This window comes from Papio anubis, unplaced genomic scaffold (assembly GCF_008728515.1).
Source record: "Papio anubis isolate 15944 unplaced genomic scaffold, Panubis1.0 scaffold66, whole genome shotgun sequence".
NCBI classification, from domain to species: Eukaryota; Metazoa; Chordata; class Mammalia; order Primates; family Cercopithecidae; genus Papio; species Papio anubis.
In genome coordinates, this window is record NW_022166823.1 from 31,819 (window position 1) to 49,001 (window position 17,183).

Genomic DNA, 17,183 nt, shown 5'->3' on the forward strand with positions numbered 1-17,183 from the left:
TTGAATAATACCATGGGACCTATGTGAACTGCCACTAGTGATGTTGGAAGTGCTCCTAAGATGCATAGAAAAGTCATGACATTATAAAAGTTGGATTGCTTGTTATGTACTGTAAATTGAGGTCTGAAGCTGCAGTTGCCTGCTATTTCAGAAAGACAGTTTCTTAAACAGATGGTGTAAACTTACAGTATCAATACAGTACAGTACTGTAAATGTATTTTCTCTTTCTCTTGATTTTCTTTTTCTTCTTCTTTTTTTATTTTTAGATGGAGTCTCGCTCTGTCGCTCAGGCTGGAGTGCAGTGGCACAATATTAGCTCACTGCAACCTCTGCCTCCCGGGTTCAAGCAATTCTCCTGCCTCAGCCTCTGGAGTAGCTGGGATTACAGGCATATGCCACCAAGCCCAGGTAATTTTTGTATTTTTAGTAGAGATGGGGTTTCACCATGTTGGCCAGGCTGGTCTCAAACTGCTGACCTCGTGATCTGCCCCTCCTTGGCCACCCAAAATGCTAGGATTACAGGCATGAGCCACTGCACCTGGCTCCTCTTGATTTTCTTAGTAACATTTTCTTTTCTCTAGCTTATTTCATTGTAAGAATACAGTATATAATACATGGAACCTACAAAATATGTTTTAATTGTTTATGTTATCTATAAGGATTCTGTTTAATAGTAGGCTATTAGCTGTTTTTTTGAGAGTCAAAAGTTTTACGTGCATTCTTTTTAACTTTTTTTTTTTTTTTTTTTAAGGTTAGTCAAGTGAAGCAGTTGGAGTGAAGAAGGAACAAAGAAATCTGGAACTGGTTGTGATCACCAGTTGTAACACTACTGCACCCAAACCAGCCTATAGATGCATTTTTGACTGTGTGATGGGGGTGACTGTCCCAATCCCAGAGTTGTTCAAGGGTTGACTGCATTAATTCTTCCAATCAATAAATATGGAATATCTTTCCATTTTTCTGTGTCGTCTTCAATTTCTTTCATCAGTGTTTTATAGTTATCAACCTGGAGTTCTTTCACTTCCTTGGTTAAGTGTAGTCCTAGGTATAATTTTTTTGTAGTGTTTGTAAATGGAATAGTTTCTTGATTTCTTATTTTAGATAGTTCACTGTTAGCATATTTCCTTCACTTCCCTGCCAGCTCCTTTCATTTGCCAAAAATCCCTGTATTTCAAAGTGATCAATTAAACCCAACAAAAATGAGAAAATTTTGTTGTTCTGTGACCCGATCAAAGGTTACTTTTCCTTCCTGTGAGTCTTTAACATCTTTGAATCGCTCATGATAGATATCATTGTCTAGATATATCCAGGCACATGTAAAGAATGCAATAAGATAAAAAAGAGTTTGAGATTCTCTGTTCACCTTTCTCTCTATACAGCCACATTTACTTCATTTTTTAATTTTCTTTTTTCTTTTCTTTTTTTTTTTTTTGCCTCTCCACTCTTTGAAACAGCCACATTTAACTTTCCAGTCACACTTAGTTGTAGTGTCACTTTAGAAAGGAAACAAAGAAAACAGAACAGGGAAGGAACAGAAAAATAAAGGTCAAGCGCTAATAGCCCCTGAGAACAGTTAACTGAATCCACTAACATACTTAAAAATAAATAAATAATTTAAAGTGGCAAGGTCTGCCTTGCGGAAGATTTTAGGAAGCGTAGTGCGTGAGAAACAGGTAGCTAAGACTACTTCCGTTTGGCGGGGCGGGACGGTAGCCTGTTTCCGCTCGGGCATTCTGGGAAGTGTAGTGCAGGAGTCGTTGCAACCTTGTGCACTTCCGCTGCAGGAGGGCGAGGCAGCCGTCATCAATCCCCTCTGGGAGGTGAGTCAGCGCGGAACCTCTGCATCTACAGCGAGCTTTCCTGGCCTGGGCGTGGGACTCGCAGGTGCCTGCCTTCGCCCTCAGTAAAGAGAAGCTACAGAGGGCGGGGTCGATGTTTTGCTTGCTCTTTGCTTTTAGGGCGGTGCATGGGTCTCCAATTTGGGAATGGCTCCTGGTCGCACGTCTGGTTTGAGGGTGTCCTGGGCGCTCAAGTTCCCTGGTTTTCCCCACCTTCCACACGCTCTGCCGCCTTCTGGCAATATAATCTTGGCATATAATTTCTCCGTTTCTCCTCTGTAAAGTGAATTTCATAGTAGTACCTATCTGGTAGGAGTTTCGTGAGATTTACGTAAGATAGATGTAAAAATGCTTAGGACCGATCCTGGCACACACTGAAAAGGTGGCTGGTTGTTGCCAATCTCTTATTTCTTCCCGGAGAGGAGAGGCGTTCAGTCTCTGAAAGTTTCTGTGAGCCCGCGGTGGGTTCTGAGCTCCAGGTGCAGCGCCACTCACCCTTCTCTGATCCTTGCACTCCGCGGGGCTGTTCCTGGCTTCCTAACGGGGGGAGGGGGGCGTCAATTTTCTCTCCATCTTTTTTATTTTTCCTTCTCCTTTAAGGCATGAGTGTGTCTCACCTCCATGTGGTGCCTGGGGATGTCCACTGTCATTCATCCTGGACCAGAAACACAGTTTGGATATCTTCCAACCCCCTTTCCTTCCTCAGCCCTGACTAACCGGAGGGCTGCAGAGAGGAGGGTCTCGACCCCCTGACTCTTTGTAACATTGTCCCAACGTGAGAGGACTTAATACATGCTATTGCTATTTCTGCTCAGTTGGAGAACAGATTTCCTTCACTCATTAGCAATATTATTTTTCCTGCTGGGCAAAAGCTCAAATATTTATGGAATAAACGGGAGGTTGGATTAGGCATGTGTTCATGAATGAGTAATAATTGTTAATACAATGAGTGCCAGGGTCTCTTCTATAGGCTTTACATGCATTCATTAGCTTAATCTTCATAACAATGATAATATTATCATTCCTATTTTACAGATGACAACACTGATGGGTAAAATATTTATCTTCCCAAAGTAAAACAACAGGAAAGCGCCTGAACTGGGAGTTTGAGCTCAGGCAGAGTGGGTTCTTGACCTTTGTGCCACACTCTCCTTCAGCCCTGAGAAATGTCAGTCCCATGGGGGTGCAGTGGCTCATGCCTGTAATCCCAACACTTTGGAAGGCTGAGGCGGGAGGGTGGCTTGAGCCCAGGAGTTCAACACCAGCCTGGGCAACATAGTGAGACTCCATCTCTACAAAAAAAATTAAAAAATTAGCTGGATGTGGTGGTGCACACCTGTGGTCCCAGCTACTCGGGAGGCTGAGGTAGGAGGATCGCTTAAGCCCAGGAGGCAGAAGTTGCAGTGAGCTGAGATCATGCCACTGCACTCCAGCCTGGAAAAGAGAATGAAAGTGTGTCTCAAAAAAATTAAAAATAAAAATAAAAAGAGGAAAAGAAATGGTTTCACAGCTTAGGCAATGACTGGGAGATGCTCAAGAGTAATAATCAAAGAAAAAATTTTTAAAGGATTTGCAGGGAAGAACTCTGAGGAGATGACATTTGAGTAAATACCTGACACTGCTATTAAAATAAATAAATAGATAGGGTTTACATTATCCACAATCTATGACCCTTTTATGAATGATTTCACTTTTTTTTTTTTTTTTGAGACGGAGTCTCACTCTGTCGCCCAGGCTGGAGTGCAGTGGCCGGATCTCAGCTCACTGCAAGCTCCGCCTCCTGGGTTCACGTCATTCTCCTGGCTCAGCCTCCCGAGTAGCTGGGACTACAGGCGCCCGCCACCTTGCCCAGCTAGTTTTTTGTATTTTTTAGTAGAGATGGGGTTTCACCGTGTTAGCCAGGATGGTCTCGATCTCCTGACCTCATGATCCGCCCGTCTCGGCCTCCTAAAGTGCTGGGATTACAGGCGTGAGCCACTGCGCCCGGCTTAATGATTTCACTTTGAAGGATGACCTTGATGTTAATTGAGCAAAGCAAATGAAATTAAAAAGCAAGAAGAAATTGACAGATAAAGTTCATCTTCTCCTCCTCCCAATTAGGAATAGCCTCAGAATTTTGTAGCTCAAGAGAATCTTGGAGATCAATTAGTACAATCCTTGTCTGTGTGTCATTCTTTGATTCCGTGTGCATCAAATACTCACTATACTCTAGGTGCTTGGGATAAAAAGATGAGTAATTGTTCATTATCTCACAGGCAAAACAGATGCTTGATTTACTAATTATACCCCAAATGCCCCAGCTACTCAGAATGCTTCCAAGAGGAGGGATTACAGAGAAGGACAGGGAAGCTGGTCCTCTCTGGAGGCAGAGTGGCAGGAGCAAAGGCACGAGAGGACTTGACAACCTAGGAATGAACAAAGTCTGGAAATTCAGGCCTAGAAAAGTGGCCCTGGTACATATAGTGAGCAGAGCTGAGCCAGGCACTCCAGACCCCATTTGCTTTTTTCTACTAAATGTTGTGAAATGTCAAGTCTTGCAAAATCCTGTTACTGAGCAGAGCAGGAGGGTGCAGGGAAATATAGGACCAGAACAAAGGGAATTGGATGTTAAGAATTGATCTCTCCCTAGCTTTGAGAAGAGAATACATTGCTCTTTTCCCTACTAGAGTGTTTCTGCCTGAAGTAGGAGGACCCGTGAACGGGAGTAGCTATCTGTATTGAACGCTATCTTGTATATACTCACTGAAACCTCTTAATAACCCTACGAAGTAGATGCTGTTGTTGTCCTCACTTTATGGGCAAGGAAACAGGCACAAAGAGCTAGTACGTCAGAAGAGTCAATTAGGATATTAGGTTCCTCATCATCTGGCTCCAGTATCTCTCAGCAGATCATTTTCAGCAGTTCACACCCTCCAACTCCCCTTTCTCTGATCTCTAAGACATGACTCCTTCCATGTCTTCATATTTCTGATTAGAGAAGGAGACACGATTAAGAGACAGGCTCCGGACTCAGCTGGATTTAGATGCAGTCTCACCTCACCAGCTCTGTGACCTTGGGTAACTTAATCTCAGTAATCCTCAGCTTCCTCATCCACTAAATGGGAACAACAGTCATCATGTCATCACTTACTGAGAGCTTATATAATGTGCCCGACACTGAATCAAGGCTTTTCCCCACTATTTTAAAAATTGAGTCATAATTCATATACCATATAATTCACCCTTTTAAAGTGTACAATTCGGCGGCATTTAGTGTATTCACAATGTTAGGTTGTACAACCATCACTATTTTCTAATTCAAGAACATCTGTATCACCCCCAAAAGAAACCTCCTATTCCCTAGCCATCATTCTTTACTATCTCCTCTCTCAGCCTCTGGCAACTATTAATTTATTTTTTGTCTCTATGGATTAGCCTAGCCAAGACTATTTGATTTGCTCACTTAATCCCAAAAGCAACTCTGTAGATTAGGATCTATTATTAGTACTACAGTATTTTTCACTTAAGTGAGACACATACTGTCAAACTTTCATTCAAAATTAGAAAAAACAATCGCAGAGACACATTTTAAATTAGTATTTCCTTGCGACAGTGAGCATGGGAAAGGGAGATACACCACTAAGACTCTCCTGTCTACATGAAGAAAATTCATAAATATTTATACCTTTTATAAAACTGAACACTGATATCAATTAAATATTACAGGACAACAAAGTAGTAAGTAATGTAGCCAATCAGAATTATAGACTTTTCAGAGGTAAAGGTGAATTTCATAAGATAAAGCATTGTACAGTCTTTGAAATCTGGATGTTATAAAAGATTCTTTTGTTGGAAATGATGGCAAAAGACATTTGTAACAACAATTTTATGATGCATAATATCATCTGCTTTTGTGCAACTACAGGGAAATCATTTATAAGAGTTTCCATCTGTTCACACATTTGACCCTTATAATAATCTTGCAAGAAAGCACTATTTTTCTCATTTGCAGGTGACGGATTTGAGGAATGGGGAGGTTAATGAGCTTAAAGAGTTAGTAGCCAAGCCAGGATTTGACCCCAGACCTTGTGACCCCAGAATCCACTTTTGTAGCAAGTACATTCTGCTGCCTTTCATTTCCCACAGTGTCCAGTATGAGAATGATAACCCTGGAAACTACAAAGGGCTCTTATGTTAGGCTTGCTACTTAGAATCGGGCAGGTTGTTTACTGCAGAAGGGCCCCTGGCTGAGCGGCTAGTGATATGTGCTGAAGAAAGGGTCTTTTTTTTTTTTTTTTGAGACAAAGTTTGGCTGTACTGCCTAGGCTGGAGTACAGTGGCACCATCTTGGCTCACTGCAACCTCCACCTTCCAGGCTCGAGCCATCCTCCCACTTCAGCCTCCAGAGTAACTGGGATTACAGGTGTGTGCCACCACACCCGGCTAATTTTTGTATTTTTTTGTAGAGATGGGGTTTCGTCATGTTGCCCAGGCTAGTCTCGAACTCCTGAGGTCAAGCAATCTGCCTGCCTCGGCCTCCCAAAGTGCTGGGATTACAGGTGTGAGCCACCATGCTCGGCCACCTTTTAAAAATTCACCCAGAACGGCCATGTGGGCTATGTCCTATTTCTCATGGCTTCTTTCTTTTCCCAGTTCTGCCTTCGCAGGACCCTGCCCTTCCCTAGAAGGAGCAGGAGAAAATGACCAAGTTTCGGGTGAGTTGAGTTTTGATTTTTATCTCTTAAAATGACATCTCTTTCCCTCAAAGATTAGACACTTTTTTTTCCTCTTCCTTGAGAAAGATAAAGGAGGAAAACTGGTATTTGGGATCTGCTAGTTACTTGATTGTCGATTGGTTCAATTTTTTGTTTATGTCTTTAGCTTTTGTTTTGTTTTTAGTTTTGGTAGTTTTATTTTATCTTCTTTATTTCATAAGTAGTAGTACAAAAATTCATAGATATCAAAAAATGGGAGAAAACGTCCACATTACTACACTAAAATACAAATCATCTATTTCCTCCATACTACTTTATATGTATTTACATATTGTGTGTCTTATATGTATACTCATCAGTGTATTTTACAGAACTACAGTCACATTCTATATATAATTTTCTTTTTTCAGTTAATGTTATCGCTGGAGTTTTGTATGATTTAGTGTTTATGTATTTGTCTCAGAAGGGTTTTCATTTTGTGTCTAATTTTTCAGAGGCTATGAACAAACATACACAATATTGTGTCTCTAAATGTTATTTCAATTTGCAATACTTTTTCATGAGGCTTTAAAAATGCAATATTTACTTACAAAATTACATATCTCTTAAGTGGTCAGGTCAATAACAGTTGTATATCCCACTCTGACAGTTGTATAATTGCATTAGCCCACCACTCAGAACAAGATATAGGACACTTATATTACCCCAAAAAGGTCCCTCCTGTCTCTTTCAAGTTAGTTCCTTACTCCCCAGAGGCATCCTCTGTTATCCCTCAGCTGAGGCCCTAAAGTCCATTGTGTCATTCTTATACCTCTGGATCCTCATAGCTTAGCTCCCATTTATGAGTGAGAACATACGATGTTTGGTTTTCCATTCCTGAGTTACTTCATATAGAATAATAGTCTCCAATATCATCCAGCTTGCTGTGAATGCCATTAATTCATTCCTTTTTATGGCTGAGTACTATTCCATCATATATATATACACCACAGTTTCTTTTCCCTTTTTTTTTTTTTTTTTTTTTGAGACGGAGCCTAGTACTGTTGCCTGGGCTGGAGTGCAGTGGCGTGATCCTGGCTCACTGCAATCTCTGCCTCCCGGGTTCAAGCAATTCTCCTGCCTCAGCCTCCCGAGTAGCTGGGATTGCAGGCACTTTCGACCACTTTTTTGTATTTTTAGTAGAGATGGTTTCACCATGTTGGCCAGGCTGGTCTCGAACTTCTGACCTCATGATTCACCTGCCTCAGTCTCCCAAAGTGCTGGGATTACAGGCGTGAGCCACTGTGCCTGGCCACACAGTTTCGTTATCTACTCATTGATTGATGGGCATTTGGGTTGGTTCCACATTTTTGCAATTGCAAATTGTGCTACTATAAACATGCATGTGCAAACACCTTTTTCGGCATTGGTACTAAATTGACCCAACATTTCTAGGACAATTTCGTAGTATCAGTCAAGTTATAAAATACATATTCCGTGTGAGTCAAGGTTTACAGTGCTGGGGCATTTACTGTTGGAATACTTACAAATGTCACCAAATACACAGGGGTTATTTTTTAGTAGCATACACTTTTGATGTGACTGTGGAAAAGTAGTCTATGAGACTGGCATGTGGGATGGAGAAAAGGAGGAAGCTACTTAAAGTTGATTTGAGGCCTTCACAATCCAGAACATTTTCCTGCCTGTTCTTTCTACCTGCTTAGTGCTGCCTCTCTCCCAGTAGATATTGGCCATCAGATTGAGATTACATCTACTTGATGTTGTAGGAGATGGTGACATTCAAGGATGTGGCTGTGGTCTTCACCAGGGAGGAGTTGGGGTTGCTGGACCTTGCCCAGAGAAAGCTGTACCAAGATGTGATGCTGGAGAACTTCAGGAACTGGCTGTCAGTGGGTGAGCACAAGCACCTCAAATTGTAACTGAAAGTCAGCCCTCTGGACCGTCCTGCTTTCAATTATTTAAGACTTTGAGATGCTTAAAATGCTTCCCTGAACTTGGGGATGTGAATTTCCTAATTCCCCAGGGATACCTTGTCTATACTTTGTCTATTTTTCTCAAATTGCTGTTGTGAAATCTTGGTGGGCTTTGAAATCAGTTGGTGAGTTATATTGTGTTTAATGAAGTAGAAATATTATAGCTCCTTGTCAAGAACTGCACTCAGTGCAGCAAAAATTGTAAGCAGAAACAGGAAAGATGTGATCAAAGTAGACAATGGATAGGATCAGATTATCTGATCACTTGATTCAGTGATTGACACTTATGTATTTGTGTACCGGATCACAAATTAAAAGGTATTCAGATAACAGTTCATGATCACAATTTTGAAAAATACTACTTAGAGCGCATGAAAATGGTAGTGTTGGAATTAAAATTTTTGACTATAATGTATTCACTTTATATATATGCCATTTCTTTTTCACAGGCTATCACCCCTTCAAACTAGATGTGATACTACAGTTGGGAAGAGAAGACAAACTGTGGCTGACGGAGACAGAAATCCAAGGAGATGGCTGTTCAGGTGAGAACCATGCAGCTCTGAGTCTTTGCGTGGTACAACCCAGTCCTCTCCTCCTCACCACCTCCTAGGCCACCAGCCTGGCCCAAGCCCTCAGCATTCATCACCCCGGTTTACTGCAGCAGCTTGCACATGACCTTCCTCCTTTTACCTCCCTCCAGTCCATTCTCCACCTAGCAGCCAGATCTTGTAAGTCAGATCATATTGCTTCTTGGCTCAAAACCCTTCTGCAACTTCCCATCTCACTCATTAATTCCGAAATCTGTATGAGCCTTCAGGGTCCTATGTGACCTGGCCACCCACTCCCTGTGAATTTATTTTCTATCCTTTGCCTTTCACTCCTTTCCAGCCACACAAGACTGCTGTGTGTTTCTTATACATGCCCAGTGTGCTTTTGTTTTTTATGTTTTTTTAAAGACGGGTCTCATTCTGTGGCCCAGGCTGAAGTGCAGTGGTGCAATCATGGTTCACTGCAGCCTCGACCTCCCGGGCTCAATTGATCTTCTCACCTCAGCCTCCTGAGTAGCTGGAATGGGACTACAGGCACATGCCACTAAACCAGGCTAATTTTAAAAATACATACATATATTTTATATATATATGTATGTATTTTTTTGGTAGAGATGAGGTCTTACCATGTTACCAGGCTGGTTTCAAACTCCTGAGCTCAAGCAATCCTCCCACCTCAGCCTCCCAAAGTGTTAGGATTACAGGCGTGAGCCACTGTGCCTGGCCTGCATGTATTTCTCTCTACCTGAAGCCCTGCTGTTCTGTCTGCATGGGATGTTCTTACCTCATACATCCTCTTGGCTCCCTACCTACTTCCTTTGTATCTGGTCAGATGTCATCTCATCATAGAAACATCACAGAAACCTGCTTTGACTACCCTGTTTAAAATACCTATCCTTGGTTGGGCGAGATGGCTCATCCCTGTAATCTCAGCACTTTGGGAAGCCAAGGTGGGAGGATCACTTGAGGCCAAGAGTTTAAGACCAGCCTGGACAACACAGCGAGACCCCACCTCTACAACAAATAAAAAAATTAGCTCGCAGTGAGCTATAATTGTGCCACTGCACTGTAGCCTGGGTGACAGAACAAGACCCTGTCTCAAAAATAAATAAAATAAATAAATAAATACATTTAATTAAATACCCATCTCTTTATTCTGCCTTTGTGATTAACCATCAATCACCAGCTGACATATTCATGTATTATATTTTGTTTACTTTTTTATGGTCTCTTTCCCCACTACAGTGTAACTTCTTGAGTGTAAGAATTTTACCTGTTTTCTTTTCATTTTTCTTTTTCTTTTCTTAGAGATGGGGGTCTGGCTTTTTCACCTAGGCTAGAGTGCAGTGATACAATCATAGCTTGCTGCAGCTCAAACTCCTGGGCCGGGACTACAGGAGTACACTACTGTGCCCAACACTAATTTTACCTGTTTTAAAATTGCTGATCCTTATTGCCTTTCATAGGCTTGGCACATAGTACACGTTCATTCAATATTTGTTGAATGAGTAACTGAATGGGTTAATGGACTGATGTCAGTAACGTCAGTTAATGGATGAAGGATAGGTGTTTTCATTTGAATAGTAGTGAAATGGCTCCCTCACAGCTCTCCCTAACCTGTGTTATCTGCGTGACCTTTGGTGAGAGTTGCCTTATCCATACACCCAGGGACAACCTCCCTGCGCTGCTTTCACCCCTCTCTTTCTATTCTTTCTCTTCCTTATTTCATTCCCCCTTTTCTTCACTCCTTCCTTCATTTATCTTTAATTTGAATATACATCATAAATACCTAAAATATACGAATTAAAGTCATTCCTACTTGACTTTACCCACCAAAACCCAAAACTAAATCAAACAAACAAAAAAGCAAACCAAAAACCCAGGAGAATCTCTCTGCTTAGCTGAGAGAGACAGACCCTGGATTTTGGAAGTAGCTGGGGTAGTAAAATCTTTTCAATCTTCTTATCTTTTATTTTCTTGTATCTCCATGCTGCATGAAAGTTTACTGCATTGCAGTCAGGAATGCTGGATGCTGACTTCTTTGGCTGACTGCCTCATTTTTAAAAATTTTCTTTTTTTTGTTTCTGACTGCCTCATTTTTGTGTACAAACCTAAACTTGGGAATTTGATCCCAGTTATTGCCATTGTCCTTTTTTTTTTTTTCTTAATAGGTAGCTTCCCAACTTCTTCTTTGCCTCCTTGAGCAAATCTTTACTTTTTTTTCTTTTTTTTTTTAGATGGAGTCTTGCTCTGTCGCCAGGTTAGAGTGCAGTGGCACAATCTCGGCTTACTGCAACCTCTGCCTCTCAGGTTCAAGCGATTCTCCTACCTCAGCCTCCCAAGTAGTGGGGACTATAGGAGCACGCCACCACACCCAGCTAATTTTCGTATTTTTAGTAGAGATGGAGTTTCACCATGTTGGCCAGGATGGTCTCCATCTCTTGACCTTGTGATCTGCCTGCTTTGGCCTCCCAAAGTGCTGGGATTATAGGCATGAGCCACCATGCCCAGCCACAAATCTTTATTTTTTTTTTTAATTTTTGGCCAAATTTTTATTGAAATATATACAGAAAACTGTACAAATTATAAGTGTATAGCTCCCTAAATTTTCAGAAAGTAAAATGGCTTGTTTTACAGTTCTTTTTTACTGAGTTAAAATTTACATGTGCACACCTTAAGTGTGCAATTGGATGAGTTTTGACAAAAGGATATAACTATGTAACTTACAGCCCTTGGAAAACTGAACAAATCTGACAGTGTATTCTACCCTCACCTCTCTTCAGAGTGAACATCAGAATTTTTCAGGGTTTCACACTCTGCCTGTCCATCTAGGTACCCAGCTCCACCTACACAAAATATTCCTGAGGTCTATTTTCACTGGACAGAAGTACAAATTAAAGGGCATCTTCTCCCTCAAGGATCAATAAAACAAAACCTCACAGAGAAGGGTGCTGAGTGGATCTCACTGTCTTTACTTCTCCTGGAGAAAGTTCACCGGCAGGGAATAAAGAGGTGTCATTAAAGGACTATTTCAGCACATAGTTACTCTTCTGACGTATGTTCAGCCTAGTTATAATTTTTATGACACCTATGTTAGTCATCAATTATTGTATAACAAATTACTGTAAAACTTAGCACCTTGGCCAGATGCGGTGGCTCACACCTGTAATCCCAGCACTTTAGGAGGCTGAGGCAGGCAGATCACCTGAGGTCAGGAGTTCGAGACCAGCCTGGCCAACATGGTGAAACCCCATCTCTACTAAAAATACACACACACACACACAAATTAGCCAGGTGTGGTGGCGGCTGCCTGTAATCCCAACTACTGGGGAGGCTGAGGCAGGAGAATCACTTGAACCCTGAAGGCAGAGGTTGCATTGAGCTGATATCATACCATTGCACTCCAGCCTTGGGAACACGAGCGAAACTTCGTCTCAAAACAAAACAAAAACCTTAGCACCTTAAAACAACGAACACTGGTTTACAGTTTCTGTGGGTTAGGCATACGGGAGCAGCTTAGCTGAGGGGTTCTCGCTCAGGATCTCAAAAAGCTGTTGTCAAAGAGTGACGCAGCTGCAGTCCCCGGAAGGCTTGACTGGGACTGAAGGACCTGCTTCCAAGGTGGGCTCGTTCACATGGCTGTGGCAGGAGGCCTCGCATCCTTGCTAAGTGAGCCGTTCCCTAGGCTGCTGAAGTGTCCTCAAAACATGGCAGCTGGTTTCCCCCAGACCCAGTGATTCAGGAGAGTGGAAGATAGAAGCGCAGTGTTTTTATGACCTAGCATCAGAAGTGACAGATCATCACTTCTGCCATATTCTATTGGTTTCACAGACCAAGCTTGATACAGTGTGGGAGGGGACTTCAAAAGGGAGTGGATTGCAACGGGGAGTGATCACTGGGGACCATCTTGTATTAGCCATTTAGGTTTATCAGAAAAGTCAGTCAAACCAAGTGGCAACAATTTTCAATGCCTTTACTCTCCTATAGGGTGTGTCAGCTATGGGAATATGTTTTCTCATTTTTTTTCACTTATCATGTTCACTAATTGAATATTATATACTTAGAACCTCATTGAAAAGAAGGAGAATTCTCCCAAATCTAGCTCATCAAATGTATATTTTAAGGACTAAATTAAGGAAATAATGGTACTATCTTATGGGTTCATTCTCAAGACAGAGAAGATATTTTTCTATATTCTCTTCACTTTTGCCAAAGATGTCCCCTCTTTCTCTGAGAATTCTTGGCATCACTTAACAATCCACTTATAAATGCTGAAGGAGAGATTCAGGCTTTTCTAACCATTTTGGACTTTTTATCATATACAGATGCAGGTTGTACAATGTAACCATGATTCTGAGGCTTACATATAGCCAGGATTTTGTAGATTTTATACATCTGCCATGGAAAAGAGGAGAGGATTTTTAAGTGATTATTCTTATGGACAAGGAGGTAAAGTTACTCTTCTATAACATCTTTCTAGGACATCTTTTTGTTGCTCTGTATGTGTATTTGACCACATACATAAGTCTTGGTATTGGCCAGGCATGGTGGCTCACACCTGTAATCCTAGCACTTTGGGAGGCCAAGGCAGGCAGATGACTTGAGGTCAGGAGTTCAAGACCAGCCTGGCCAACATGGTGAAACCCTGTCTCTACTAAAAATACAAAAAAATTAATGGGGTGTGGTGGCATGCACTTGTAGTCCCAGCTCCTCCAGAGGCTGAGGCGGGAGAATCACTTGAACCCCAGTGGTGGAGGTTTCAGTAAGCCGAGATCATGCCACCACACTCCAGCCTGGGTGACAGAGTGAGATTCCGTCTCAAAAAAAGAAAAAAACAAACAAAAACAAAACAATCTTGGTATAGCTCTAAATGAGTCTCATTAACATTTTGTATATAGAAACCAGCCTTTTTTGTTCCCATAGGCATGAAAAAAACCAATGATAGGCCGGGCACGGTGGCTTGTAATCCCAGCACTTTGGGAGGCCAAGGCGGGCAGATTATGAGGTCAGGAGATCGAGACCATCCTGGCTAACACAGTGAAACCCCATCTCTACTAAAAATACAAAAAAAAGAGCTGGGCGTGGTGGCGGTTGCCTGTAGTCCCAGCTACTCGGGAGGCTGACACAAGAGAATGGCGTGAACCCAGGAGGCAGAGCTTGCAGTGAGCCGAGATCACACCATTGCACTCCAGCCTGGGTGACAGAGCATGACTCCGTCTCAAAAAAAAAAAAGAAAAAAAAAAAAAAAACCCAATGATAAAGTCAAGCTGAATTCTCCACTGGTTTATTAAGGTTTCCCAGTGTGGTCAACCTGTGAAATGTTTTTTATTTCTGAACAAATATTCACTTGTCTTCATTTTCATTTCTGAGTTCTCTTTATCATTCCAGGACACAGGAATCAAAATGAGATAGATATCCTTCAAGAAGTAAGATTAAGATTCCTTTCATATGAAGAACTTATATGCTGGCAAATATGGGAACAATTTACAAGTAAATTAACCAGTAATCAAGACTTCATAATAAATCTTCAAGGCCAGAGGTCCAAGTTGCTAAAACAAGGTGATTCCCCCTGTCAGGTGTGGACAGGAGAATCTATTCAGGTCTCTGAAGATGAGAACTATACAATAAAGGGGCAAGGGGAGAGTTCAAATAGCATCAAAAATCAAGAGCTTCCAATGAGGACCACCTGGGATTTCTGGAGGAAAATGTATCTGAGAGAACCACAGAATTATCAGAGTAGGTGTCAGCAAATTGATGTAAAAAATAATCTCTGTAAATGTGACCATTGTGTTACGCAAAGGATTGCTTATCAACATGATGGTCATGGAGTACACAAAAGAGAGAAAGCTTTTAGCCACAATAATTGTGGAAAAGACTGTGTGAAGGAATCATCCCAACATAGCGTAATCCAATCAGGAAAGCAAACCTCTAATGAGAATGAAAAAGGCTTCAGTGTTAGCTCTAATCTTGAACTTCACCAGCAACTACACTTAGAAGACAAGCCTCAGGTAAGTGTCGAGTATGGGAAGGGCATAGGTTACAGCTCAGGGCTTCCCAGGCATCAATGTGTCCACATAGGAGAGAAATGCTATCAGAATGGTGACAGTGGTGAGGGCTTCAGTCAGGGCTCACATGTGCAACCTCATCAGAGAGTCAGCACAGGAGAGAACCTCTACAGATGTCAGGTATGTGCCCAGAGCTTCAACCAGAACTCCTGTCTTCCCTCCCATGAGCTTACTCACCCGGGAGAGAAGTTGTGTACATGTGGCACGTGTGGGAAGGGCTTCCATCATAGCTTAGATTTTGACATTCACTGTGTAGATAGTGCTGGAGAGAGAGCCTGTAAATGTGATGTATATGATAAAGGCTTCAGTCAGACATCACAACTTCAAGCCCATCAGAGAGGTCACTCTAGAGAGAAGACATACAAATGGGAAGTAAGTGACAGGATATTTAATAGGAATTCTGGTCTTCATCAGAGAGTTCACACTGGAGAGAAACCATATACATGTGAGGTATGTGATAAGGGCTTCAGTAAGGCCTCAAATCTTCAAGCCCATCAGAGAATCCACACTGGAGAGAAACCCTACAAATGTGATGTGTGTGATAAGAACTTCAGCCGTAATTCCCACCTTCAGGCCCATCAGAGAGTCCATACAGGAGAGAAACCCTACAAATGTGACACATGTGGGAAGGACTTCAGTCAGATCTCTCACCTTCAGGCCCATCAGAGAGTTCACACAGGAGAGAAGCCATACAAATGTGAGACATGTGGGAAGGGCTTTAGTCAGAGTTCGCATCTCCAGGACCATCAGCGAGTCCATACTAGAGAGAAACCCTACAAATGTGATGTGTGTGGGAAAGGCTTCAGTTGGAGTTCACATCTTCAAGCCCATCAGAAAGTCCACACAGGAGAGAAACCATACAAATGTGAAGAATGTGGGAAAGGCTTCATCTGGAACTCATATCTTCACGTTCATCAGAGGATCCACACGGGAGAGAAACCCTATAAATGTGGCATGTGTGGTAAGAGCTTCAGTCAGACCTCACATCTTCAAGCCCATCAGAGAGTCCATACTGGAGAGAAACCATACAAATGTTTTGTGTGTGGTAAGGGCTTTAGTAAGAGTTCATGTCTTCAGATTCATCAGAGAGTCCATGATGGTGATAAATCCATTAATCATGATGAGTGTGATAGAGGTGCTCTTCAAGAGTTAGACTTCTCATTTTCCTAGAAAATCCGCACAGCAGAGAATATTTATAAAATGTCATGTTTTAAGAATTCACGAGTGAGCTGAGTTTTTATAGTCATCTGAATTCCATTGAAGAAAACCTATTTTTTGTATGAATATGACCAGTTTCAAGCAGAGCTCAAAATGTCACAGTTGTCAAGAGAACACAAAACAAAGAAACCCTATAAAGAATGATACAATACATTTGAATCAGAACCTTCACATTCAATAAGCAGTATGCAGGAGTGAAGACTTCAAAATGATAAGGTCAGAACTTTATCAAAAGTATAATGAGGGACATGACAAAATCTGTGTCCACTAGAATCTAAGCTCCATGCAGGAACATTGTTTGCTGCTGTATGATCATGACCTTGAACCAGTACCTAACAAGTAGTGGCTTCCCTGGAATTGTTTAATTTGATAGGAAAAATCTATCATATATAGGACATATATTTGAACATTTTAGTGAGCTCAGCCCCAATTCTTCATTATAATTGTACTGAGAAAAGGATTCTTGCAAGAAGCCTTAAAATAAATTCAAGGAAATGACATTTAATTAAAACACAGAAAACCATGCAGTCTACAATTTGAGTAATATTTTAGCAGTTGGCTTCTGTCCTCAGTTCAGCTTCATTTTTCAAGCAGTAACAGGCCAAAATTTCTATCTGATCATTTAAGACTTTTTCCATACAGTGTACAGCTGTGCTGTTTTTTTGGTGGGGGCTTTTACTATCTTTCTTTCTGGGAGCTTTTGTGACAGAAACAGACTGAATGAAGAAAAAATTCCCAACTGGTTTTTAGTTCCATAAAGCTTCATGAGAAAGGTTTTGCAAAAAAGGGGAACATCATATGGCATGCATTTTAGATGTTAGACTAACCTGTTAAGGACACAGCA

At 41.6% G+C, this 17,183-nt stretch overlaps 1 protein-coding gene and 1 long non-coding RNA gene across 2 annotated transcripts; both read left to right on the top strand.

The window, feature by feature from the left end:
- The first annotated feature begins 358 nt into the window (after positions 1-358).
- LOC116273413 lies at positions 359-955 on the top strand. The gene is made up of 2 exons (XR_004181756.1): positions 359-408; positions 752-955. It is a non-coding gene; the product is annotated as an uncharacterized LOC116273413 (long non-coding RNA).
- Positions 956-1,750: 795 nt separating this feature from the next.
- On the top strand, positions 1,751-16,862 carry LOC116273411 (zinc finger protein 233-like). Its single transcript, XM_031662451.1, is given in 6 exon segments — positions 1,751-1,820; positions 6,471-6,532; positions 8,299-8,425; positions 8,955-9,050; positions 14,445-16,187; positions 16,190-16,862. Coding segments are annotated over 5 exon segments (2,010 nt in total). The 5' UTR covers positions 1,751-1,820; positions 6,471-6,517; the 3' UTR covers positions 16,219-16,862.
- The last annotated feature ends 321 nt before the right edge of the window (positions 16,863-17,183 follow it).